General features: G+C 44.0%; 2 protein-coding genes and 1 non-coding gene across 4 annotated transcripts in view; 2 read left to right on the top strand and 1 right to left on the bottom strand.

Annotated features, from left to right (window-relative positions):
• Limd1 (LIM domain containing 1) overlaps positions 1-5,175 on the top strand; it is a 63,537-nt gene extending 58,362 nt beyond the window's left edge. The window contains exons 6-8 of the mRNA XM_004662139.2: positions 678-729; positions 1,259-1,327; positions 2,848-5,175. Coding sequence (XP_004662196.2) covers positions 678-729; positions 1,259-1,327; positions 2,848-2,982 — 256 coding nt within the window. The 3' untranslated portion in view covers positions 2,983-5,175. The remainder of the gene's footprint in view (positions 1-677; positions 730-1,258; positions 1,328-2,847) is intronic.
• A 10,547-nt stretch (positions 5,176-15,722) lies between these two features.
• On the bottom strand, positions 15,723-15,795 carry Trnar-acg. The gene has a single exon. It is a non-coding gene; the product is annotated as a tRNA-Arg (tRNA).
• Positions 15,796-16,058: 263 nt separating this feature from the next.
• Positions 16,059-25,514, top strand: part of Sacm1l (SAC1 like phosphatidylinositide phosphatase) — a 75,905-nt gene continuing 66,449 nt past the window's right edge. The window contains exons 1-2 of one of the 2 annotated variants that reach the window (XM_004662140.2): positions 16,059-16,246; positions 24,582-24,679. In XM_004662140.2, the coding sequence (XP_004662197.1) occupies positions 16,215-16,246; positions 24,582-24,679 (130 nt within the window). In that variant the 5' untranslated portion in view covers positions 16,059-16,214. Of the gene's footprint in view, positions 16,247-24,581; positions 24,680-25,514 lie in introns of those variants that run through there. The other variant, XM_045136534.1, reaches the window with a different exon arrangement.

The raw sequence follows: 25,514 nt of genomic DNA, 5'->3' as shown, positions 1-25,514 counted from the left end.
GCATTGGCTGGAGGCCCTGGTGCACCCATTCTCTCTCTCTCTCTCTCTCTCTCTCTCTGCCTCTTTCTCTTTCTGTCTCTTGCTCTCAAATAAGTAAATAAAAACAAACAAATAAAAAAGTCATGTTTAATGAAGAAGCAGAAACTGTAGGCAGCTTCCTGATCAGGCTCCAGGGAGAATCTACCAAGCCTGTGACTCTGGCTATGCCAAGTCAGGATTGGCTTCCACCACTTTGGACCTGTTGGACCAGCCCAGCCAGCCATGAGGGGAGCAGACAGCCAGTTTTGTCTCTATCTCTAGGGGAGCAAGAGTCAGCCAGATGGCCTTGCAGCAGCTGGAACAATGTCATGTTCCTATTACACATGTGCCTAGCCCCAGTCATTACATGAGATCTGGTGGGTTTTCCAGAAGCAGTGGGCTCTTAAGAAGCTCTGGCAGGTACTAGGTACTGGATACAGGTTTTTTGTTTTTGTTTTTGTTTTTTAAGGTCGGGTCTCACTCTAGCCCAGGCCGACCTGGAATTCACTATGTAGTCTCAGGGTGGACTTGAACTCATGGTGATCCTCCTACCTCTGCCTCCTGAGTGCTGGGATTAAAGGCATGCGCCACCATGCCTTGCTTCTGTGTGTGTTTTGCCAATAACACCGTGTTCACTGTGCTCTCTGTTTCTCCTCCAGGGTCCTGGCCCCCAAGTGTGCATCCTGTGGGCTTCCTATCCTCCCACCTGAGGTAAAACACTTTTCTAGCCCTGCTTCTCAGTCTTTCAAGATGGGACTGTCTCCCTAGGGTCACTCTGAGGCCCCCCCCGGGGGGGGGGGAATTTACCCAGCCTGTGACCATGACCTGGCCTTAGAGCTTTCAAAATATCACTATCAACTCCCATGTCTGAAAGAAATGGTGATGCCTCCTTTCCCAGCCCCATCTATTTGTCTGTATGTCCTAGGAGCCAGACCAATCTCTCTTACTGGATTCTAAGTCTTAGATCAGTAAAGGAGTAGAAGAGCTTGTTTTTTATTCATCTATTCAAAACAAATGTCTCAGATTTTTTTTTCCAGTGTTGATTCTCACATTCCTCCTAGAAGTAACAATGCCCCTCCATCTCTTCTCTGATTAACCTACTCTGTTTTTTATGTTAGTATTCACTACTGATTTGCATTCTTTCACAAGGAAGACTGTCTTCCCTCTCTATCCCATGGCTGATGGTACTCAGTGGGCTCCTAACTGGCCTTTCACATGTCTTGCTTTTCTTTGGTCCCAGGGCTCAGATGAGACCATCCGTGTCGTGTCCATGGACAGAGACTATCATGTGGAGTGTTACCATTGCGAGGTAGGCCTCTCCCTGCTCAGCCCATAAAGCCCAACTTAACAGAGCCTCCTGGGTCACTGGGGCCTGAAGTCATCACAAGACTTCCTGGAATGTCCAGATGTTTAGGGTGTGATAGTTTCCATCATTTTCTGCGCATTCAGAACTGGCAAGCCCTAAAGCTCACAGCTGCTTTCCTTGAAGTTACAGAGCCAAGAGGGTCAGTTAACTTCTCTTTGCTGGACAAGATACCTGACCAGAAGCAGTTTATAGAAGGAAAGGGATTATTTTAGCTTGTAGTTACAAGACGACTTTTTATCCTAATAGTGAAAGTATGGCAGAGTAAGCAGCTACATATCACATCTTGTCATTATCAGCTTGTAGGAAGCAACAAGAGTGAGCTCCTAAACTGGGTGTGGTGGTGCACGCCTTTAATTCCAGCACTTGGGAGGCAGAGGTAGGAGGATCACCATGGGTTTGAGGCCACCCTGAGACTACATAGTGAATTCCAGGTCAGCCTGGACCAGAGTGAGACCTTACCTCAAAAAAACAAAAACAAAAACAAAAAAGAGTGAGCTCCTAGCACTGGCAAGCTGGGCTGGATTATAAAATCCCAAGGCCTGCCCAGTGACACATCTCCAACAAGGCTCCACCTCCCAAAGGCTCCACTAGCTTTGGATTAAGTATGAGGCTTAATCACAGACATGAGGTTATAGTAGACATTCAAACTACCATGATATGCATGCGTGAGGATCAGAGTTTAGATCCCTAGCATCTGTGTAGATGAAGTGGTCTATGTGTAATCCTAGTGCTTGGGAGGCAGAGATATGAGTCTTAGGAGCAAGCTGACTCACTAGACTGGCCAAATGAACAAACATTGGGTTCAACTGAGAGAACATGCTAAGAAGATATCCCATACTAACCTCTAGCCTCCACACACATGTGCTTCTGCACACATGTGAATATGCATACACCTACACATATGCAGGAAGAAAGAAGAAAGAAACAAAGAGAGAAAAAGAACAAAGAAGGAGGTGGGACTCATGGCTGGTGGTGACCCAGGTGCCTGGAAAAGAACCCCAAAGACTTATTCCACCATCCTCTCTGTACATTCCAGCTCTGTGCTGGCCAGTAAAAATGACCAATACAAATTCAAGTCATGTATGTCCCTCTCCATTTCCTGGTTGTAACATTTAAACAGTTAAAAGAAACAGGGGTGTTTAATTATTTGTTCAACTCAATAGATACAAAATTATCATTTCAACTTGTTGTCAATGTAAGAAGCTACCCATGAGATACAATTCTCTCACCTCTCGTTTCTAAGACTTGGAAGCATTATATGCTTGTCTTAGTGCCAACCATCCCCATTTGAAGTACTCCACAGTGACAGATAGCCAGTGGCTCCATCACTGGGCAAGAGCTGCCCAGAAGTGCACAGTACCCTCTCCTGATGGGGGAAGTATAGGTGGCGGAAAGCATGGTCTTCACATCACTCTTGCAGTGTGTTTTATTTTGCTATGATTGGATGTTCTTGCCTCCCCCAGGACTGTGGTCTGGAGCTCAATGATGAGGATGGTCACCGTTGCTATCCACTGGAGGACCACCTGTTTTGTCACTCCTGTCACATCAAGAGGCTGGAGAAAGGCCCTTCACCTGCAGTACTCCAACAGCACTTCTAGCCAGAGTTGTGGTGGGATACAAAGCCAAGACTGCCCAGAGAAGTGGCTATCAGACACTTTTGGTAGCCCCTGAGATGGACCTGGTGCAGATGGAGAAGAGAGGCAGGCAGGAAACCTTCTGTATGTGTGAGGATTGACTTTACCCAGAGCAGTGTCCACTTCCTTTACCAAGTGCTTTCTCCCATTGCTACAACCTCACCAGCTTACTCAGGAAGACACTCCACTACAAACATGGCATGTGACATAGGGTTATGTCAGTGCACTGGACATAAGCCAGCTCCCCTGGAAACTTTTCACATTTCATGGAGAGATGTTTGCTTTCAGCACATTTCACAGTATCCCCTGAAGAGAAGCAGTAGCAGACACAGACATCCCTCACACATGTACCCCTCTGCATGACTTAATACTTCTTTCCACCTGAGAGCTTCAGTTCAGAGAATGGCTACAAACTCTTAACTGCATTAAGGCAAAAAGGAAGCCCTGACACGTGAGCCAAGCTTGGGAATTGGGGAGGCTGGGTCTCCCCTTAGTGCTCTGACAGCCTGCCGAGGATCCCTGTTGCTCTTCAGCCCCTCAGGCAGTAGGGTCCCCAAGGCCCGCCCTATCTGGCATGGCCAGCTTTCAGAGAACTGGTGCAGGCACCAGGACTCACATCACTTGATGCTGATTTTCTAAGAGCTCTCTCCAGTCTGTGACCTTGGAGTGGCTTCCATAAGGCAAGTCTTGAAATCCCTCACCGGGACAGCCCTGGTGCCTATATTATGTTACTTACTAATGGGCCTTGGGAAGTCCAGCCCATATCCTGGGAGAGCCCCTTCTGACAGGAGAGTTTGTGTGTTAGAGAGATCTTGAGTGTGTGAAATCTCAGACCAGCAAGGAGGGAGTGCCTCAGGATAAGTTCCTACCTTGACTTCCGAGATTTTTCTTGTGCCCACTTTCCACATGAGCATTTTTTGAGAAACCAATATAAGGTACACTGATTTTTGTCTTTTTTTTTTTTTTTCATGTTTCTCTCCATTTTCAGTTTTTCACACACAAAACATACCTCACAGATAGAGCTTCACCAAGCCACAGATTAATGAGGAACTTGGCCATTACACTGGAGATCTTGGGTGTGTTAGGAATGGCTGACTTCCTACTCTAGACTGCAGCTGGGCAGTGTGGTCAGAAGGTCACCAGGGACTAGATGCTACTAAAATCACACTCTGGCCTCATGAATTGCAACAGACTAGCTGGGGTATCCATGGCTAAAGAGGGCCCACACAGTGGCAAGATAATAAGACCACCTCTGAGCTGAATGTGTTGGCTCACACTAGCACTTGAAAGGCTGGGGCCTGAGGATCAGGAATTCAAGGCCATCCTCAACTAATAAAATCCTGTCTCTGAATAAATAAAATAAATAATGCAACAAAAACCCATCTCAGCATTAAAGAACAAAATTTCCCTTGTATATGGTCAGTACTTTTTGGTAGTTCAAACAGAAGAAGCTGGTGGGGAGGTGGGGGAGGCAAAAGAAAAAAGGTTGTCATTTGCATTGTCTGTAGGGAGGCTCTGTGTCCTGTGGCAGGAGTGCTGAAGTGTCTTACTTGTGCCAATCAGGCTGGGAAACTCGCAGCTGGTCTGGGCCATAGAGTAGTCAGTGGAGGCTCCACATATGAGCATGGGTTTTTCACTGGGCCCTGGCTGTACCTGTAGGCCATGTTTCAGCTCCAGCCATTTCCTGTGAGGAAAAGTTCAGAGGTGACATTGTGGACTATTTTTAACATTTTTAGAAAACTTATTCTGTTGGAATCTTTTGGCCGATGTTACTTCTTTGCTTCCTGTTCCCAGACCAAACATACGGCTGAGGAAGACCCTGAGGCCAGGCCCCTCTCTGTCCATTAAGTACGCCAGGTCAGCTTTGGCAAGGCTGGTGGGAAAATGAAGCCATCCAATGTGTCTATGCCAATCTTAAGAGTGCTGGCCTGGCTAACACACCTTTGTTCCACTTTCAAGTCAAGCAGAGTGAAGAAAATTATATTGGATTCAGTATCAGAGATAGGGAGATTGTTTGCAAATTGAGTAACTAGTTGAAAACTCTATGATTAATTTTTCAAATGAAATTCCTGATTGAGATGATTCAAATATGTTTGCAAATACTATGTTTTATCTTGTTGAAAAAGAACAATAAAGGAATTTACAAACTTCCTAAAAGATTGTCTGTTTCTGGAGGGTGCACCACTAGAAATCTTGAATTCGTTTTCTCTCCAGCTCCAGCCTGTGCTCAAATCTGTGAAGGTGTTCATCTGTCTGAGGTTTTATTTTATTTTATTTTATTTTTTGAGGTAGGGTTTCACTCTAGCCCAGGCGGGCCTGGAATTCACTATGTAGTCTCAGGCTGGCCTCGAGCTCACAGCGATCCTCCTACCTACCTGTCTCTTGAGTGCTGGGATTAAAGGCGTGCACCACCACAGCTGGCTTCTATCTGAGATTTTAAATGTACTACAAGAGCTGGAGAGATGGCTTAGCAGTTAAGTGCTTGCCTGCGAAGCCTCAGGACCCTGGTTTGAAGCTCCAGGCTCCATTCCCCAGGACCCACGTAAACTAGATGCACAAGGGGGCACATGCATCCAGAGTTGATTTGCAGTGGCTGGAGGCCCTAGCACACCCACTCTCTCTGCCTCTTTCTCTGTCTGTTGCTCTCAAATAAATAAAAAATGAATGTGCTACAAATTATTCACCAAATGGAACTATTGTGGGATTGTATTTATAGACTCATAATAAGAAAACACAGGAACCTGGGAGACCAGGATATCAAGTTTGTATTGTAAGAGCAAATAGCCTTCCCAAGACTCCTGCCAAGACAACTTGTGGGCCTTGAATGACATCAGGAGGACAGAAGCTGACTGCAGAGCCAAAGCCAGGCTTCTCTCCCCCTTGTTTTGCCCTATCAGTCTTAGAAGGGCCTTCTGTCCTAACCAGGTCATTGGTGGTATGTGGCAGTGATAGGACTTGTTTCTCTGCAGTACTCTTTCAGCCAAGTCCTCTGAGTCTCCTATTAAATTCAAGATGGGTGCACCCTTCGAACCCTCAGCTGTAAGAGCAGAGGGCTGTAAATCCCAGGTGGCTGATAGAATAATCAGAGGCTCCATCATGGCTTCATTTGCATGGCCTTCAAACAGGATTGTTAGGAGAGATTTGGAATCCACAGTCCTTTGCAGGCATTGAGCACTCTGCCTTTGTGCTGGTTCCTCATGCAATGAAGCAGTGAACCCTTGCGCAGAACAGCATAAGATGATTCCAAACAATGGAAGATGAGCAAAATATACAAAGCTGTCTTTTGTTCTGAGCCATAACGGAACAGATACAGGCAATCTTTAGTATGAAAGTTTTGCTATAAAGGGAGATTATTTTCCTGTCTCTTTTACTATGAAATTATTCAAAGTGCCATGACAATAAAGTTGCTTAAAATTTTAAACTTTTAATATGCTCTCCCGCATGATAGTTAAGGACCATTTTATGTGTAAGTAGATGGTGCTTTTGCCACTTGAGTTTTTTAATCATTTTAGAGTTATGAACTTTTTTGGCCATTGGGTATGTTACTGCCATGTTTTTCAGATGTTATTGCCAAAGGATCCTGAGGGTGACCTCTAGGTTTGAGCAGCCGTATGCCCAGGGAGGGCAACTTGCACAGTGATGGGGCCAAGCATGTGGCTAGAACCCTTGAGGTGAGGTGGTGTAGGCAAATGTCAGTTGTGGTCTCTGGGCTTGTATTCTGATGTACCAGAAATAGGAAAGCTGAGAGAAAGCATGCTGCCTGTCGGTGGTACTTGACCCCAAGATCAAACCATGTGTATGGTGTGAGTTTGTAGGCGCACACAGCCAGGCAAGTGCACACTGGGACTTCTTGCCACTACAAACTAATGCTAGATGTCATTTTTTGCCTCTGGCTTACTTGGGAACTCAGGACAGCTGACTTTGTACACAAAATGCCTTTAGCCACTGAGCCATATTCCTAATCCCCTTAAATTTGTTTTTCTTGAGGTAGGTTCTTGCTCTAGCCCAGGCTGACTTGGAATTCATTATGTAGTCTCAGGCTGGCCTTGAACTTACTGTACTTCTCCTACTGCCTCCCTAGTGCTGGGATTAAAGGTGTGCACCACCATACCCAGCATAAAACTTTGTATTTTTTATTTTTTCATTTTCATTTTTTATTTTTTCTTCCAAAATTTTATTAACAACTTCCATATTATAAAAAATACCCCATGGTAATACCCTCTCCCCCCACTTTCCCCTTTGAAACTCCATTCTCCATTATACCCCCTCCCCTCTCAATCAGTCTCTCTTTTAATTTTGGTGCCATGATCTTTTCCTCCTCTTATGATGGTCTTGTGCAGGTAGTGTCAGACACTGTGAGGCCATGGATATCCAAGCCATATTGTACCTGGAGGGAGCATGTTGTATGGAGTCCTACCCTTTGGCTCTTACAGTCTTTCTGCCACCTCTCCCACATTAGACCCTGAGACTTGAAAGGTGTGATAGAGATATTGCAGTACTGAGCACTGCAGTCATGTCTTTCAATCACCATGATATCTTCTGAGTTGTCCCAAGGTCAGTGCCATATGAAAAGAGAAGATTCTCTACCAAAAGTGACAGTAGCATTAATATAAGAGTATGAACATTAACAGAAGTGCTTACTGGGCAGTTTGATAAGCACAGTATATACATTTAGCCAGACAACATCAGACGTTATCTCCCTAGGGCTCATGACTAACCCTGTTTTAAGTTTTTGGTACCAGGGATGTATTCCCTCCCTTGGAGCCAGCCTCCAGTCCAATTAGAGTGAAGTTGGTTTCCCCCATAACAGATGTGTCACTATTGCACCTCATTTGGCCTGGCTGGCCAATTATAAGGCTTGCAGTGTCCACTGTTGAGTATCTTCACTGGTAGTATCTCTCCCATTGAACTGCATGCAGAATGGCTTCTTCCAGCTTTCTGTCAGCTGGTCTACATGGAGGAGGTTATCAGCTCAGTTCCATCAGGATTTCTCAGTGGCCTTGCAGCCCAAGTATGTGGAGTCTTCAGCAATAGGGTCTTACCATATATTCCTGGTGGGAAACCAAGGGCCTCAGCAATGGCCTATAATGTTTTGGGGGCATCAGGGACCTTCCTGGCCAACAACTCATTGGAAGGTATCCCATCCCGGGCACTGAAAATTTTCTAGCAACAATCTATGGCTCCTGAGTGTTCCATTGTCCAAAAAAGTAGGATTCCATATTTAGTTATATCCTCTTAGATTTTAATTAGCCCTCCCTCCACCTTTCCTTTACTCAGTCTCTTCCCCTGATCTCATTTTGGGTCTTTTCACCCCCATTAATCTATTCTTCTACTTACATATACACAATACCATCCTATTAAGTACTCCCCTCCCTTCCTTTATCTTCCCTTTATATCTCTTTTCTAGCTTACTGGCCTCTGCTACTGAATTTTTTCCTTCTCACATAGAAGCCCAGTCATCTGTAGCTAGGATCCACATATGAGAGAGAACATGTGGCACTTGGCTTTCTGGGCCTGGGTTACCTCACTTAGTATAATCCTTTCCAGATCCACCCATTTTCCTGCAAATTTCATAAACTTCATTTTTCTTTACCGCTGAGTAGAACTCCATTGTATAAATGTGCCATATCTTCATTATCCACTCATCAGTTGAGGGACATCTAGGCTGGTTCCATTTCTCAGCTATTGTGAATTGAGCAGCAATAAACATGGTTCAGCACATACTTCTAAAGAAATGAAATGAGTCCTTAGGATTCAAACTTTGTTTTTAAGGGATGAGAACAGCTGTTTAAATAACATGCATATGGTGGCACATGTGTCTGAAGTTTGTTTTGCAGCGGCTAAAGGTCCTGGCATGCCCATTTAAAAAAAAAAAAAAGTGGAGCAAGTATCTTGTATTTATTTACTGTGACAAGAGATCCTGGCACATACCCCCCACACATGTGCTAACAAATTTTAAAAAAATTTAAATTATACTCTTGTTTTCCTATGACTTTGTGTGATAAGGGATGATGAGTATATTGGAAAAGAGGAAGGGGTGGCGAGTGATGTGCTGGCAAACCAGCTTTCTAGGGGCAACCAATACCCTTGATACTTTGACTCTGCTCATGTAAATGCTGCCTTCATCATCAATTTCATCCCACCAAAAGGGCATCCTGGACTTAAGAATGAGGAGGAAATATCAGCACATCTGAGCTGGCCTCAGGCATTTGGACACCTTGGGAGTCAAGACAGTGGGGAAAACCTGGCCTGGTTCTTGGTTCCATGATGACATGTTGAGGTTCACATTGCTGGTAGAAATGACCCAACCAAGAGCATCTTGTGAGGAAAAAGAGGTTTATTTTGGCTTACAAACTCGAGGGGAAGCTCCATGATGACAGGAGAAAACGATGGTGGACATCACCCCCTGGCTGACATAAGGTGGGCAATAGCAACAGGAAAGTGTGCCAAACACTGGCATGGGGGAACTGGCTATAATACCCAGAAGCCTGCCCCCATCAATATGCCATCTCTTGAAGGCTTTCATTTCCAATTGCCATCAGCTAGGGAGACTAGCATTCAGAACACCTAAGTCTATGGGGAACATCTGAATCAATCCACCACAAGACAGCAAGAATAATAACTGGCCTTAACTGTGTATCCCATGTGCCAGATGTTATTTTAAGGACTCTATATTCTTTTTGAAAAGATTTGTTTATTTATTTATTAGAGAGAGAGAGAATGGGTATGCCAGGGCCTCTAGCCACTGCAAACAAACTCCAGACACATACACCACTATGTGCATCTCGCTTCTGTGGGACCTCAAGAATTGAATCTGGGGCCTTAGGCTACGCCGGCAAGCCCCCTAACTGCTAAGCCATCCCTCCAGCCCAGGACCCTATATTCTTTATCATTCCTCATCATATAGACAACTATGACAGGAAAGGGGAAATAACTCTCCAAAATGAGTGTTCAATAAATAAAACTAGCTAAGAGAACATCATGAAGATGTGAATAGAATTTTTTATTGTTGTCGTCTGTATGAGTTTGTACCTCTTTCCTATTGCTATCGCAGGGTTACTTTAAACCCGATCATTTAGAACACAATTTTGTTGTCACATTCTGGAGAACTAGGTCCTACAGGCTCACACCAGAATCTGTAAACATTCATGTCAGAGGTACTAGGGGGAAATCTGTTTTTCTGTCCCTTGTAAGAATTGTTTTTCTTGTTGCTATAACAGAATCAACCTAAGGAAAGTGAGGCTTATTTTGGCTCATTGTTTCAGAGACACAGTGGATAGGGCAGCTCTATAGTGGCTGGATACTGAGGTAACAACTTTTCAGATCTTGGTGGATCTGGAAGCATCAAGCTCTACAGGAACCAGAAGCAGGTAGCACCTTTGATGCTCACCATCAGTGACCCACTTTCTTCAGCTAGGCCATAGTCCCAAAGGCTACACAACCTCCCAATGACACCAGCTAACGCAGGTGTCCAAATGCAGGAGTCTGGGGACATGTCACATTCAAATCATAATGGCCTTTTCGCTTTGGAGGCTGTCACCCTTACTAGATGGTGGTTACATCAACTCTGTGTCTGTTTTCACAGCTTTCTGACCATCTCCCTCATGATAATACCTTTGGAATTACATTTGGCTCATGGAGATAATCCAGAATGATCTCCCTATCTCAGAATCCTTAGTCCTTTTAAGACTCTGAGGATTAGGACATAAGCATCTTGAAGGGGGGGGGGCATTTTTTAGTCTGCAGATTCCAACAAGCTTTTGGGGGAGTGTGGAAATGAAGTAGTCCCCCTGGGATAAGATGCTAAAAGTGAGATTCTCAGGATTAAAGACAGAAATGCAGTACACATGAACATGACTGGAATCTGGGTGTAAAAAGATTCAGAGTAAATTTTACCCTGTGGGGAAAATCATCCAAACAGGTTTGGTCCAGAAGGCTGCAGGTATGTGACAGCCCCAGATGTGTAACACTTCTAGAAGCACTCACAGTATGGATATTCCCAAGTGTACCAGGCAGCCCGCAGCACTGCCATTTCTTAGTTACACATGTCCCACCAACTCATCTATGGATTCAAGGACAAGTGTTTTGGGCACAGCAGGCCCATGATGGAGTGAGTAGAAGATAAGCGAACCTAGAGAATGTCAGTATTTTTTACTTATGTTTGAGGGTTTCTTGTCCCTGCACATGCCTTCTTAGAACCTGATTTCAGCCTTTAAATATCTCAGAATACCCATTTAAGTCTGAATTACTTCCCAACCTTAGTTTATAGCCCCTAATTGGTAAAGAAAGGACAGATACCGAGTCTCTTGGTTCCTTTTATATGGTGACCTTTTCAGAGAGCCTGGGCAGTTCTCTGCAGTCCAGTGGCTATACAGCTGGAAATTTTCCTTGCAGAAACAGGATCTCATGCAACCCAGGCTGACCATGAACTGCTTTGACCTGTGTTGATAACACAACCATGAGCCACCATGCCTGCTTCATTCTGTGTTGTAGAGAGGCAAGCACTCTACTCACTGAGTTACATTTCTAGCCCATATCCTTTTTATTTTTTGTGTATGGTGTGCATGCGTGTGTATATGTATGTATGTGTGTGGGCAAATGTATGGGTATGTGTGTGTGTGTGTACCTATGGAAGCCAGAGGTTGGGGTGTCTTCCATACTCACTTGAACTCATCTGAACCCAGAGCTCACCAATTCAGCTAGTCTAGCTAAGCAGCCTGCCCTCATCCCCATGGTCTGGATTTATATGGGCACTGGGGATCCCAACTCAGGTCCTCATGCTTCTACACTTTGAGCTACTTCCCCAGCCCTCATATTCTTTTTCTTTTTTTTTTTTTTTTTTGAGGTAAGGTCTCACCTTAGCCCAGTCTGACCTGGAATTCACTATGTAGTCTCAGAGTGGCCTTGAACTCACAGAGATCCTCCTACCTGCTTCCCAGTGCTGGGATTAAAGGTGTGTGGCACCATATCCAGCTCCATATTCTTTTCTTAAAGCCTTATGAAACAAGCTGAAACTTAAACCCTGTTTTTACTAAAGGAGAAGAAATGTCCAGGAGTCTAGGAGCTACTGAGTTGAGGTATTACCGGGGATAGTCTGCTGAACAACGTGTGACCGTCACCCAGCCTACTTCTGTGGTGCCCTCTGGGGCTACATTGAACTCCCCTGCCCCAGCAGGCTGGCTCTGCCATCAAGAGTCCAGACTCTAACTCAGGTCTTACCACTTAGACACTTGGTGACTTTAAGCAAATTTAGTTTCCTTTTCTGTAAAAATAGTATAACAGGGCTGGGGAGATGGCTGATTGGTTAAAGGCACTTGCTTGCAAAGACTGCTACCCCAGGTTTGATCCCTCAGTGCCCACGTAAAGCCAGATGCACAAAGTGGCACATGCATCTGGAATTTATTTGCAGTGATAAGAGGCCATGGTGTTCCCATATTCATATTATCTCTTTCCTTACAAATAAAATTAAAATATTTTTTTAATTTATTAGTTTTCTTTTCAGCAAATACAGGCAGTTTGGTACCATTGTTTAGGCTCATCCATGATCTACCCCCTCCCAATGGACCCTCCTTGTTGATGTAAATGGGTCGTGCATTGTGGAGTTAGCCCACAGTTATTGGTACAATAAATGTCTCTGCATATCATGACCCAACATGTGACTCTGACATTCTTTCCGCCCCCTCTTCCGCAAAATTTCCCTGAGCCATGTTGGGTTCATTTTTGGTCTGCTTCAGTGCTGAGGTGTTGGGGGCCTCTGAGGCTCTGGCTCTCTGATTTGGTAGGAGTTGATTTTTCTCTGTCTCCTTCCCCTTTGTGCTGGTATCCGGTTCATCAGGAAAACATCACCCTTGCTTGTTTCGCAAGTTTCAGTCGGGCCCCTTTTGAGGTATGTTGAGGCAGCTCTCTCCTTAGGATCTGCATCTATCTTTCTTTCCCCGGTATTTACAGCACAGCTAGGCAGTCGCCATCTTGGCCGGAAGTCTAAATTAAAATATTTTCAAAAAACTAAAAATGAAGGTCAGACATGGTTGCATACACCTTTAATTCCAGCACAGCACTCAGGAGGCAGAGGTAGGATTATCACCATGAGTTCAAGGCCATCCTGAGACTACATAGTGAATTCCAGGTCAGCCTGAGCTACAGCAAAACACTGCCTTGAAAAACAAAACAAAAAAGGGATAATAACTGAACTTATGGTATGAAATTGTTGTAAGGGTTGATTTATTTATCCAAACAAAATGCTTAAGGAAGTATATGGCATGAATTGCTCAGTTAGTAAAGTGCCATCCCATCAAACTTGGATATCCGATTTGTGGGTGTGGGTGTATGTGTATGCGTGCATGTGCATTTGCACTCGTGTATATCCAGCATTGGTTTGCACAAGTGGAAACAGATGCCAGAAATTGGTTTTCATTTTTCTAGAAGGCAATTTGAAAATATGTACCAAAAATTTTTTTTTTTTTTTTTTTTTCCTGAAGTAGGGTCTCACTCTAGCTCAGGCTGACCTGGAGTTACTATGTGTCTCCCAACTGCTGGGATTAAAGGCATGTGCCACCACACCTGGCCCAAAAATCTTTAAATTCCTATGAATGGACCTTTAAATGTCCACCTGGCCATGCCACGTTTAGAAAAATCTAAAGCCAGAAATAATTGAGTTAGGTGTGGTAGTGCAAGGCTGGCAATCAGAAGTCTGGAGACAGAAGGATTAGGAAGTTAAGGTCAGCCTCAACAACATACCTAGTTTGTGGCCATTCTGGCCATTTGAGACCCTTTCTTAAGATTCTCCCAACAAAACAAAACTTTTTTTGTTTTTTGTTTTTTTGAGGTAGGGTCTTTCTCTAGCCTAGGTTGACCTGGGATTCACTATGTGGTCTCAGGCTGGCCTCATGGTCACAGCTATCCTCCTACTTCAGACTTCTGAGTGCTGGGATAAAACTATCATTTCTGACACATGAAACTGGCAATAACCCATATTCCTAACATCAAAATTATGCTTAAGGGTGTGAGGGTGGGGTGGGTGGGCAGGGAGATTGCTTGATGGGATCAATGGTTAAGGACCCTTACTTACAAAGCCTGTAGAGTCCTGGTTCAATTCCCTACCTACCCAGGTAAACTGGACGCCAAAACAAAGAAAAGGCACAAGCCCTCACAAATGGTGCAAGAGACCTGGCACATCCATACACGTATGCACGCAAGCATGCAAACAAGCAAACAAACAAACAAAAGTCATGCATGAAAGAATATAAAGTCATTTAAAAAAGTAATCAAGGGCTGGAGAGATGGCTTAGCGGTTAAGTGCTTGCCTGTGAAGCCTAAGAACCCTGGTTCGAGGCTCGATTCCCCAGGACCCACGTTAACCAGATGCACAAGGGGGCGCATGTGTCTGGAGTTCTCGTTTGCAGTGGCTGGAGGCCCTGGCGCGTTCTCTCTGTCTCTATCTGCTTCTTTATCTCTCTGTCAGTTTCGAATAAATAAATAAAAATAATTTTAAAAAAAGTAATCAAAACCAAAACAAAAAAGCCGGTGTGGTTGCAGAGGTAGGAGGATCGCCGGAGTTCAAGGCCACCCCTGAGACTACATAGTGAATTCCAGGTCAGCCTGGACTAGAGTGAGACCCTACCTCAAAAAAACAAAACAAAACAAAAAAACCAACAAGGAAGGGAGGGAGGGAGGGAGGGAGGGAGTAAACTAGGGCTGGAGAATGGTGCTTGCCTGCAAAACCAAAAACCCAGGTTCGATTCCTCACGTAAAGCCAGATGCACAAGGAGTTTCTGAGTTTCTTTTCAGTGGCTAGAGGCCCTAGCGCGTCCATTCTCTTCGCCTCCCTCTCTCATAAACGAATAAAGCTAAAACAAACAAAACAGCCACCCTCAAGCGTCTCCAGGCCACCCTGGGATACATAACAAAAAATAAAGAAAGAAAAAGATGGAAGAAGTTACCAGGACCATTTTGGTATGCAAAACCTGTTTTCTTAATTTTGGGTACAGGAGTTTGAACCCCGTGCCTCGCGCATGCTATATCCAGGACCCCGTGCCCCTGAGCCACGCTCCCATTCGTAGCTTTAATTTTATTCCCAATAATTTCTTTCATTTGACACATTTTGTTTAATCACCCGCGGAGGCAGGGGCACGTTATCTTGGAGAAATTGATCGCGTGACTGATTAGTGAGCGTCCTGTGACTCAGCTTCTCCTGAACGAGGCGCGTTCGCATCGGTCTTTGGTTTCCATGTAAAATAAAGGGTTGGGCACTCTGTTGTTTGGGTCCTTCTTACCGTGAAATCCCTGATGAAACGTTTCCCAGTGGACCAGGCGGGCTTTGGAACTGGAGCTGTCCAAGGCTAAGGCTGTAGACTTGGAGGGCACCAAGCACCCTGCAGCCTGCGTTCCGAGGGAAAGGTAGCTTTGGTGAGCTTCTGCGTCCCCTGAGTAGCGGGGATAACCTTCGGCCACGCACCTCCTGCTTGCAAATCGCCACTCAGGCGTGTTTTCCTAAGTTTACCGGGTTTAGACTGTTGCGCATTGTAAGAACAGGGCCCTAGGAAATTCGCACACTATTTTACAGAACTCCGGGTTCCAAACACATCTCGAAAGGAGCCAATTTTATAAATTAAAAAAATATATGACCTTCATCTTTTAACTTGCCAACATCTTTGATAAGGATGAAATCCAAACCAACCATGGAAAAAGAAAAGAAACGCACATTCCGAGCCAGCCAGGAGTCGAACCTAGAATCTTCTGATCCGTAGTCAGACGCGTTATCCATTGCGCCACTGGCCCAGTGCTAGCCTACTGTCTTCTGCAATGGCTGATCACCACTTACGCAGTTTCTACAGGCTTCCTGGCACCAGCGCTCCCTTCCAGCCGCTCTGCCAACCTCCCCAGCGCCGGCGCACACCTCGCAGAGCTCCGCCTCTCCCGCAGAGAGTTCCGCCAATCCGCAGCGGCGACGTCTTGGCGTTCTTTGGCTCGCTCCAATCCACACATCCCTTGCATTCTCCGGCTCTACACTAGTTTGTCCACCGTCGCGTCCCGTCGCTTCCGAGCTTTTCTGAGGGGTGGGTCGGGGCCGGACTGGGAGAAGGTGGGAAAAGGCCGGGCGCCGTGGCTACCGCGCCTGGTGACCGGTGGCTCTGGAGCCGAGGTGGTTGCGCGAGGCAGGCCGGATAGAGCGTGGAGGAAGAAGCTGGTGGTGCAGGATGGCGGCTGCTGCCTACGAGCACCTGAAGCTGTGAGTGCCGCGGGCGCCCGCGGAGGGCTGCGGGCCCGGGTGGGCGCTTGTGCGAGCCCCGCACCCTCCCCTCGCGCAACTGGCGCGGTCCCTCAGGCCCGGCGCCGTGCAGCCTCGCCCTGCGGGCCCGGGAGCCTCTTCCGACCGCCGGGTTTGTTTCCCTCGCGGAGCGGAGGGCGGCCTGACGGGCCTGGGCGCGCTCCGGGCCACGGTCTTTCCGGGCCTGGGCTCGAGTGGCAGGTCCCCGACGTGCAGCAAAAATTAATTCATTTCTCTGAGGCCTGGGGAATTTAGTTAATTCTGAATCTCTGATGACAGCCAGAACCTAGCCTTTACTTTTGCAAAACTGAGCTCTTGACAAAGCCAGGCGCCTGAGGGTTTGAGAACCCCTCTCCCGGTTGTTTGTTGGAGTTTAAAGTAGGCGTTTTACTATTATAAAGGCTTTGGCTTGTCCTGGATAAATAACGAGTTTATTTTCCTTCCTCAGAACCTGCACTTCTCTTGTAGGTGAATAACTTTGTTCTTGTCGCTTTAATGCTTTGCCTCGAGGCTGTTTCTAATCCATGTGGCCACAGTTTGGGAACCTCTTGGCAGTAGAAGCACATATAATTTGAAAAGCTAAGTTAAAATATCCTGGTACTTAGGCGTAGGCATCATATTTCGTTTGCAGGGAAACAAAGATAAAAATGTGGTTTCAGCAGTCATGGTTCCCAAAGCCTTAGGCTCATGAGTGACGCTCTGCAAGGTTTGGTGTGCAGTTAGAAATGCAAAATTGGGAGAGAGGACGCCTGCTCTGCCCCATGGATTCTGGGAGAAAAGGTGATGATTACTTTTTCCACAGCTCACGCCATTTGCCCTTTCCACTTGCTATACTAATCTGTGGAAACCTGAGCTGCACGCTTCACGTTTTCTTCTCCAGCTACTTCTCTGCACTGTGATCAGTCATTATGCTGTTGGTGATAGCTATCTTGGACTAGGTTATTGACTAGTGTCACATGCTGGTGAGTTAGATGTTTTGTCTATCTGATAGGTACTGCAGTGCAAATGTGAGCCTACCCCAGGTTTCAGGTGTGCTTCAGCAATATAGAGCCTTAGCTCTATGCAACTCAACCTTACATTGTAGGATGCAGTTCGATTTTCCAGTAGTGAAGAATTAGATGGTTTATTTTTTAATTGCCCAGGCATTAATCTCAAAGTAAGCAAAACCTTTTATATCCATAAATCAGAAAGGAATTTGCCCTTAAGTGGTCAGGATAATGGTTTCCTATTGATTTTTGTGAGACGTGGAAACTAGATTTGAGTGAGAAAGTAAATCTGGAATTGTTTGAATATCATTAGTCTTTAAAAGTTTGAGTACTTCTGTAAGTGTGAAGATAGAACTTTGTTGCATATTTAGATAGAGATTTGTGATTGGAAGCTGGGTTTTTATGTATTTATTTATTTTTTTTTCGAGGTAGGGTCTCACTCTAGCCCAAGCTGACTTGGAATTCACTGTGAAGTCTCAGGGTGGCCTCGAACTCATGCTGATCCTCCTACCTCTGCCTCCCCGAGTGCTGGGATTAAAGGTGTGCGCCACCACGCCTGGCTTTTTATTTATTTATTTTTTAACTTTTACTTGACACAGAGACACAGAGAGAGAATGAGAATGAGCATGCTAGGGCCTCTAGCCACTCCAGACGCATTTTGTCCATCTGGCTTACATGGGACCTGGAGAAATGAACCTGGGTCCTTAGGCTTTGCAGGCAGGTGCCTTAACTGCTAAGCCAACTCTCCCGCCCTGGAAGCTGTTTTTACTCCTTCTTTTTGGCTCTCCTGTTCAACCTTTTATAAGTGGTTCCTGAACCAGGAGTATTCTTTCTTGAGGTGTTTCTAAGTAGAGTTGATTGTTGGCTTATATAAGAATTGGTAGGAAATGATAGCCAAGTTTTAAATGTGCCAAGAAAGATCCATACAAAAAATTACTTTATTGTTACAGAACTTATTTAAATATTGAAATGCTTGGGAAATTAAATAATAATTTTATCTACAGTATGCCATACTTTTTCTTCAGTCCATCTTTGCCCTGTTAAAAGTTTATGTTCTAAATGTGCTCCTTAAATTCTCTGTTTCCCAGCTTTTAATTTCCACTTCCATCTATTGATCAAGGCCATATTTCTTAGCCATGTGTTTTCTGATCTATCCACTCCTCTAATTTTATTTCCTGTAAGTGCTGCCCCCAACCATGTTTGGATCATCTTCAAGCTTGGGTTTATTTTGATTCTTCTACTTCTGCAGAGTGCTTTCTTCATCACTCTTTGGTTTACATGCTGATCACATCCATGGTAGAGTGGAGAGATTTTTTTTTTTTTTTTTTTTTTTTAGTCAGAACAGACCTGGATAAAAATTTTAAACTTGTTACTTCTTTTGTGTCCTGAATAGGTTATTCCACCTCTCTGAAATTTTAAAAAATTTGAAAATATGAATGTTAGTACTTCATAGGGTTGAAGACTGTGGATAAAGTGCCTAGTATACCTCTTAGATACCCTCACTGAGGATCTTTTCCTGTCCATGTCTTTCCCTTCTGAGTTTGCATATTGTCTTTGAAGCCAAAAGCCAGCAGGATTCACTGTTACAGGGATTAGACACCTAATGTCCATATGATTTTTAGAATCCATATCTTAGATTTGATTTACACTGTATTACTATTTCATGGACAAGGGAACTGAAAACTAGAATGACCAATCCATGGTAGTGATTGAACAACTCTTTTTGCCATGAGAAATGATGTAGTAGTTATGTATACTTTGTCTCCAACAAGGTTGTATGTATGTAGAATATGATAGAAACATCTTAATGTTTATTTTTTTCTACAATCTTCTTTCATAATGCTTAGCATAGAGCTTTGTAAAGAGCATTCCTCAGTTCATCTCTTTTTAAAGGTTTTTGTTATTTATTTGAGAGAGAGAATGAATATGGGTGTGCCAGGGCTTTCAGCCCTGCAAACAAACACTAATTGCATATGCCATCTTGTGCATCTGGCTCATTTGGCTCCTGGGGGATCAAACCTGGGTCCTTTGGCTTTGCAGGAGAACACCTTAACCACTAAGCAATTTCTCCAGCCTTTAGCTCTTGTGTAAATGGGCTTTCCTATAGCCACCTCATCAGCACAGTCTGGAATATTTTGGAATGTATTATTTTGAATGGCAGAGTCTTAAGTCACTTCATATATACTAGTGTCTTCTCAATATCTGTGAGGTCATAGGTTGATATATATTGTCAGCTATTGTTGAGTACTGTCCTTGCTCACATAAGTCACAAGCCAAGCTATGGCAGAACTGACCTTGAAACATAGCTGGTCCAGAGTCCAGTGACCTTTCCATTACACTGCATTATTCAAATTACTTTTCCTTTTCTTATCAGATTGATCTCTCCTCATGCCAGATATAAAAATGAGTCACTTATAATCCAAAATAGTTGACATGTCCATGTAGGCTTCTTAAAGAACATGTTTTATTTGAGAGACGGAGAGAGATTGAGAGAGGCAAGGACAGATAGAATGGGTGCACCAGGGCCTTTTAGCCACTGCAAATGAACTCCAGATGCATGCACCACCCTGTGCATCTGGCTTTATGTGGTGCTAAGGAATTGAATATGGGTCCTTAGGCTGTGCTGGCAAATGCTTTAACCACTAAGCCATCTCTCTAGCTCCATGTGGACTTTTGATATGGAAAACAATATTGATTTTTTTGTTTTGTTTTTTCATGGTAGGGTCTTGCTCTAGCCTAGGCTGACCTAGAATTCACCAGGTAGTCTCAGGGTGGCCTCAAACTCATGGTGATCCTCCTACCTCTTCCTCTGCTGGGATTAAAGGCATATGCCATCACACCCAGCCCTGATTTTTTAATGTTTATTTATTTGAGAGAGAGAGAATGGGTACACCAGGTCCTTCAGCTATTGCAAATGTACTCCAGATGCATGTACCACCTTGTGTATCTGGCTTTACGTGGATACTGGGGAATTGAACCTGGGCCCTTTGGCTTTGCTGGCATGTACCTTAACTGCTAAGCCATCTTTCTAGCCCTGACATTTTTTTTTTTTTTAAGACAGGGTCTTTGTGTAGCCAAGGCTGGTCTTGAATGCATGATTCTCCTGCCTCAGCCTCCCAAGTGCTGAGATTACAAGTGTGGGCCATCATATCTACCTTAAAATTCCCAATTTTAAACTTTTCAAACAGTTCTAAATATCTTATGTTGCCACTCCTTTTTGATTTTTTTAAGATGATCTTTGTAATTGTATTGTGTTAGACACAATAAATTTGAAATTATAACAAAAAAAAAATGGGGCTTGGGGAGATGGCTTAGTAGTTAAGGCACTTGCCTGCCTAACGACCCAGGTTTGATTCTCCAGGCCCCACTTAAGCTGGATGCACATGGTGGTGCATGCATCTGGAGTTAGTTTTTGCTGTGGCTAGAGGCCCTGGCGCTCCCATTCTATCATCGTCCCTCTCTGTCTCTAATAAGTAATAATAATAAATATAAAAAAATGCACATTGGATATTATTAAAACTCTTCCCTCCTCTTTAAAGGTTGGCTGAAGGGGCTGGAGAGATGGCTTAGCGCTTAAGGAGTGCTTGCCTAAGAAGCCTAAGAACGCCTATTTGAATCTCCATGTCCCACATATAGCAAGACGCAAATGTGCAATGTTGCACATGCGCACAAGGGGGCGCATGTATCTGAAGTTCGTTCACAGTGGCTGAAAGGCCCTGGTGTGTCTATTCTCTCTCTGCCTCTTTCCCCCTCTCTGTCTCAAAAATAAAATAGCTGGGCGTGGTGGCACACGTCTTTAATCCACTGTAGCACTTGGGAGGCAGAGGTAGTGAGTTCCAGGGCACCCTGAGAGACTACATAGTGACTTCCAGGTCAGCCTGAGCTAGAGCGAGATCCTACCTCCAACAAAAACCAAAATTATAATAATAAATAAATAAAAATAAAAGAAAGTTTGTCTGAAATTAGATGTAAGGAGGCAAAGAATCCTTTTAGGTATGTTCAACCTTTTGACATTGTGAAACATCACCTACATAGTTCACACACAAGAAATAGGCGGTTAAGTTAAAAAAATCAGAAAAGATGTTTAAACAAATTGACTTTTTTGTTGTTGTTCGATGTAGGGTCTCACTTTAGCTCAGGCTGATCTGGAATACACTATGTAGTCTCAGGGTGGCCTCAAACTCACACTGATCCTCCTACCTCTGCCTCCCGAGTGCTGGGATTAAAGGTATGTGCCACCATGCCAGGCTAAATTTACTTTTTTTGTTGGGCTGCATCTATAGCTATTTGAAGTCACAAGCAGCCCAAAGACTGTAGGTTGGCTACACCTGGGTTAGATACTGAATCAGGTGGCCGCTTGCCTCTGAAGAAATACTATTTCCTCAGGAATTTGCCCCCATTCTCACAACTGCGAGGTCAGCAGGGCAGATGTGATGCAACCCAGAGAACAGATGCCAGCTAAGCTCGGTGTGAAGAAGACAAGGTGTGCAATGTGTCCAGAACAGTGAATGCCCAACTCATTCACACAGCTTTGCTTGGGAAAGCTGAGATTTTCCTCATGAAGTTGAGCACAGATGATAAGGGTTTGTGTCCAGGGAAGGTGATAGTTGGGTGGAAGAGCCTAGGATAGTGCTAGGCTGCATCTAATTGCTTTCAGTGCAGGTTTTAAATACAAATCTCAAGGCTCCACATTAGACCTGGTGAGTGGAAATTTCTGGGAGTAGGGCCTGATAATCTATAGATTTTAACCAGCTGTCTTGATAATTCTTATACACTCTAAAATATATTACAGAGCTAGACATGACTGAATGAGGATTAAAATGTGCTGATGGAAGGACCCTTCTTTGAAGGTTGAGGCTCTGGAAAATTGTGCTATGGATTAAAATTTAAGGTTAAGTGCATAGGATAGGAAGCAGGTGGGACCTGGGAATTTTGAAGATGGATAAATTACGCCTACAGTCATCAGGTGGTTTGGGGATTGTATTGGGTCTCTGATGAATCCAAAAGAGACTAAAATGAAGATACTGCTAGAGTCCAAAGGGAGGTTGAATGAGGTCTGGTGTAAACACCTTGTGCATAAAGATATAGTGGGCTTAGATAAGGCTTAGTTACAGTGTGTTCACTAAGCACTGAGTACCAAAGATGGGCTTGTTTAACCCATACCACACTATGTGGTAAGTTTGGTATTACCCTTATGTTTAGGGAATAGGGAAGAACAGAAAGGTGGTGTAATTTGCCTAAGGTCACACAACACAGGCTGTATTGCTCTCTGCATGATATTGAACACAGTATATCACTTAGGATTTTTTTAAAAAATTATTTATTAGAGACAGAGAGAGAGAGTGAGAATGGGCACACCAGGGCCTCTAGCTACTGAAAATGAACTCCAGACATATGTGCCACCATGTGCATTTGGCTTAAGTGGGACCTGGAGAATCGAACCTGGGTCCTTAGGTTTTGCAGGCATGCGCCTTAACTGCTGAGCATCTCTCCAGCCCTTGGATTGTTTTATGTAATTCCCATTGTTGGCTTTTGGGAAAATTAAATCTTTTTTTTTAATTCTTTTTTTTCAATTTTTATTTTTTTTTTTCTTTTCACAATTTTTATTAACATTTTCCATGATTATAAAAAAATATCCCATGGTACTACCCTCCCCTCCCACACGTTCCCCTTTGAAATTCCATTCTCTATCATATTACCTCCCCATCTCAATCACTGTACTTACATATATACAATACCAACCTATTAAGTACCCTCCTCCCTTCCTCTCTCTTCCCTTTATATCTCCTTTTTAATTTACTGGCCTCTGCTACTAAGTATTTTCATTCTCACGCAGAAGCCCAGTCATCTGTAGCTAGGATCTGCATATGAGGGAGAACATGTGGCTCTTGGCTTTCTGGGCCTGGGTTACCTCACTTAGTATAATCCTTTCTAGATCCATCCATTTGTCTGCAAATTTCATAACTTCATTGGGAAAATTAAATCTTGTCAGCATTAAATATGCAAGTGTGAGCTGCAGTAATATTGTAAGGACAAACCAGTTTCATCTATTTATTTTTTGTTTATTTGAGAGTGACAGACAGAAAGAGAAAAAGGCATAGATAGAGAATGGGCGCACCAGGGCCTCCGCCACTGCAGACGAACTCCAGACACGTGCGCCCCCTTGTGCATCTGGCTAACGTGGGTCCTGCAGAATCGAGCCTCGAACCGGGGTCCTTCGGCTTCATAGGCAAGCGTTTAACTGCTGAGCCATCTCTCCAGCCCCAGTTTCATCTGTTTAAAAGATGGAAAATGATGCCATGTGGTAACTCTGCTGTAATTATTGTAATAAAACACTTTTTAAAAATACTTCATTTGGGGGCTGGAGAGATGGCTTAGCGGTTAAGCGCTCGCCTGTGAAGCCTAAGGACCCCGGTTCGAGGCTCGGTTCCCCAGGTCCCACGTTAGCCAGATGCACAAGGGGGCGCACGCGTCTGGAGTTCGTTTGCAGAGGCTGGAAGCCCTGGCGCGCCCATTCTCTCTCTCTCCCTCTATCTGTCTTTCTCTCTGTCTCTGTCACTCTCAAATAAATAAATAAAATATTTAAAAAAAAATACTTCATTTGGGCTGGAGAGATGGCTCAGCAGTTAAGCACTTGCCTGTGAAGCCTAAGGACCCCGGTTCGAGGCTCGATTCTGCAGGACCCACGTTAGCCAGATGCACAAGGGGGCGCACGTGTCTGGAGTTCGTCTGCAGTGGCGGAGGCCCTGGTGCGCCCATTCTCTATCTATGCCTTTTTCTCTTTCTGTCTGTCACTCTCAAATAAATAAAATAACAAAAAAAACTGTTTTAAAATACTTTATTTATTTATTTATTTACTTGAGAGACGGAAAGGGGGAGAGAGAGAGAATGGGCGCACCAGGGCTTCCAGCCACTGCAGATGAACTCCAGACGCATGCGCCATGCTGTGCGTCTGGCTTATGTGGGACCTGGAGAATCGAACCTGGGTTCTTAGCACTGCAGGCAAGTGCCTTAACTGCTAAGCTGTCTCTCCAGCCATAAAACACTTTTTTTTTTAAAGGTTCTGATTCTTTTCCATTTTCTCTTTCCCCTTTCCCCTTCTTTCCTATTTTTCTTTCTTCAAGGTAGGGTCTTACTATATAGCCTAGCCTGACCTGACATTCACTCAGTAGTCCCAGGCTGGCCTTGAACTCAAAAGTGAGTCTCCTATCTGCCTTCCAAGTGCTGGGATTAAAGGTGTGTGCCACCACACCTGGCTGAAAGGTCCTGTTTTTATTTGGCTTATTTATGTCTTTCAATTTTTTTCTTAGGCATATTACACCTGAGAAATTTTATGTGGAAGCTTGTGATGATGGAGCAGATGATGTTCTTACCATTGACCGAGTATCCACAGAAGTCACCCTTGCAGGTATGTGTGGTCATTCTCAGAAGTGTCTCAGAAAGGTTTTGTACTTACATTAGTCAGTGATTGTCAGTATGTGGATCTTTTGAGTGCCTTATTAGTGCCTCCATGTTACCTTATTTAGGTGTTTTTTTGGTGTGTGTGGGGGGCCATGTTTTGAAAAATAATCCTGTTTTGTAGCCCATATTTGCCTTACTCACGGTTCTCCTGCCTCAGAGGCCTTTAAGTGTTGGTATTACAAGTGTTCATTATCACTCCCAATCTGCCTTATTTAATTTTTTGGTATTAACTTTATGCTGTCTTTTTTTTGAAAAGGAGAAATCATCTTGAATAATTTAGCATTATGCTGCCTGTAAGGATTTTTTTTCATGTTTGTGTTATGGTGTGTGTTTGTGTGTGTGTGTGTGTGTGTGTGTATGTATGTATCGTTCGTTATCTGTATTCCAGAAGATTTTATTTAGATGGCTAAGCTCCTTTCTAGATCTAAGATTTGAGGTGTTTGAATATGAAGGAGTTGTTTCAGTGATAAATGTAAGGAGCTTTTAACAGTTGATTTTTTTTTTTCTATTTTGAAAAGTTCTATGACTATAAGGTTAAATAACATGAAAAATAAAATATATGTTACTAAAACTTGTGTTTTAAGCAGGTGATGTTCCTGAGCTTCACCTGTCAATGCAATTAAAGTTTTTGCTTTCCTTGGTATAAAAAATCTTTTTCCCCAATTGGGTTGTAGAAAACTTTGAATTTTAAAGATATTAACCTGAAATAATTTGGTGACATTAATGTACAAGGTACTATAACATTAGCATTTCATATTTCAATGGTTTAAACTCCTAAGTCA

Source organism: Jaculus jaculus, chromosome 17 (genome assembly GCF_020740685.1).
Source record: "Jaculus jaculus isolate mJacJac1 chromosome 17, mJacJac1.mat.Y.cur, whole genome shotgun sequence".
Lineage (NCBI taxonomy): Eukaryota > Metazoa > Chordata > Mammalia > Rodentia > Dipodidae > Jaculus > Jaculus jaculus.
Note: the sequence above shows the minus strand (reverse complement) of the source record. Positions and strands in the feature narration are given on the sequence as shown.